Source organism: Brassica napus, chromosome C5 (assembly GCF_020379485.1).
Source record: "Brassica napus cultivar Da-Ae chromosome C5, Da-Ae, whole genome shotgun sequence".
Classification (NCBI taxonomy): Eukaryota; Viridiplantae; Streptophyta; class Magnoliopsida; order Brassicales; family Brassicaceae; genus Brassica; species Brassica napus.
In genome coordinates, this window is record NC_063448.1 from 46,937,807 (window position 1) to 46,939,686 (window position 1,880).

General features: G+C 40.4%; 1 protein-coding gene across 1 annotated transcript; it reads right to left on the reverse strand.

The window, feature by feature from the left end:
* Positions 1–859: 859 nt before the first annotated feature.
* Positions 860–1,880, reverse strand: LOC106398958 (glycine-rich cell wall structural protein 1.0-like). The gene has a single exon (XM_048758479.1). It carries the CDS (start codon positions 1,642–1,644, stop codon positions 1,102–1,104), a length of 543 nt encoding a protein of 180 aa, XP_048614436.1. The 5' UTR covers positions 1,645–1,880; the 3' UTR covers positions 860–1,101.

Below are 1,880 nucleotides of genomic sequence, written 5' to 3' on the forward strand. Positions count from 1 at the left end.
TTTGCTAAATAACTGTAATACGAACTCGTATGCACCACCTACCAATGTATACTCGTGAATTTCTGTAAGCCATCTGTAAGGTTTGCTTTATCTTTTGCATAATTATTTTGTACACAATTTTGATCGTTTCCCTAACTTCAAAAACCATTAGAATGAAGGATAGTCTTTATCAAGAGAAGAAAAAAGAAAAGAAGATATGATGTCGTCGCTTCCAAATCAAAAGAATAGGAGAGATGAAAACATCTTCGTTACTTCGTGGAAGAAGTAAAGAACTTGAAGTAATTTATAAATAATTTTTTGTAGAAGTTATTCATTTAAAATTGATGTAATGGAGGAGGTGGTGGCGATCATAGCTACGTATATACGTAACGGTTGAGGCTGGTAGAATAAGTTTGCTTTTTCTTTTCTGAAGTAAGGGAAGAAATATAGTTTTGTTTCGATTGCTTTTTTTTTTTTTCAATATTTTCTTTTTGAAAAAAGAAAAATTATCTAGGTGGCGAAATAGGATTGGTCGAGTGAGTTGTGATTTAGTATATAAGGTATTTTCCATAAAGAGGAATGTTGGTTATAAATTTTATTATTGTGGGGGAAAACTATGGAAAGAAACACGTGGGGAGGCCCTTTGTGACGAGGACTAGACCAGTCAAATTCTGTCTGCCGCGCTGCACACCGGCAAATCCTTGGAAGTTTCGGGCCTATAATGTATTGGGGGGAAGCCCTTTTACGTTAAAACAGCAATTAAAGTCCAGATTTACTTATTTAGACCTCTTTTTAAAAAAAAATTGGATTAAGGGGTTGTGCTGTTATTTTTTTGCGGGAACCAAACTAAAATCTGTATGTCATTCAAAAGTTATCGATGTATCCAAATTCCAAAGTATTTCATAAAATGAATAGTAGAAACTGATGTATACATGTCGTAAGAATTGTATATATAGTGCATGGAAATATGCATGTTTATTGACAATGGAAACTATATAATCTCTCTCTTCAATAACGAAAGAAGACTCAACATAATATATAAGCATGTCTATGTGACGATAAAGAATCTGTCACCTCATTATTATCATGTAAAAATAAGCTTATGTCTCAATAAGAATGCATTTATGGCGAGTCCCCGTAATTATCACCTCCGCCGTATCCGCTCCCATATCCTTCACCGTATCCGCTTCCATAGCCTGATCCATTTCCACGGCTACCACCACCACCACCACCGCCTCCTCCTCCCCCTCCACCGCCACCTCCTCCGCCTCTACCACCACCACTCCCATATCCAGAACCGCTTCCATAACCTGACCCGTATCCGGAACCTCCGTTACCTCCTCCACCGCCACCACCTCTGCCACCTCCTCCACCCCCACCACCACCGTTTCCTCCTCCAGACCCGTAACCACTACCGGACCCATATCCTGAACCGTAGCCACTCCCTGAACCTGATCCTTCTCCTCCTCCTCCTCCACCACCACCACCACCGCCGCCGCCACCTCCTCCTCTACCATTGCCTCCCCCGGATCCCGAACCATAACCAGAACCTGAACCAGCGCCTCTACCGAGAGCTCTTGGTGATCTAGCTGCTAAACATATGTCAAAAATAACCAAGAACAAGAAAGCAGCTCCCAAGAACTTTAGGCTTCCCATTTTCATCATTTCCTCTACGAACCAAACTAAGATCAGTCACTAATAAAAAGATTCTTCTTTGTGAAAGTTTAAGAAGCGATGAAGATAGCTTGAGAAGCCGTTTAATTGTGAGGTTGTATCACTTGATGGAGTATATGGAGAGAATGTTGGCATTTGTATGTATTTATAAGGAACCGAGGGTAATGGAAACGTAAGAGTCACGTAAGTTCTAGTAGCTTCCTTTGACCAGTATGTGTGAACAATAG

What these genes read in the sequence shown, in the direction of transcription:
- LOC106398958 (XM_048758479.1), bottom strand. Translation starts at nt 1,644, where the DNA reads ATGATGAAAATGGGAAGCCTAAAGTTCTTGGGAGCTGCTTTCTTGTTC.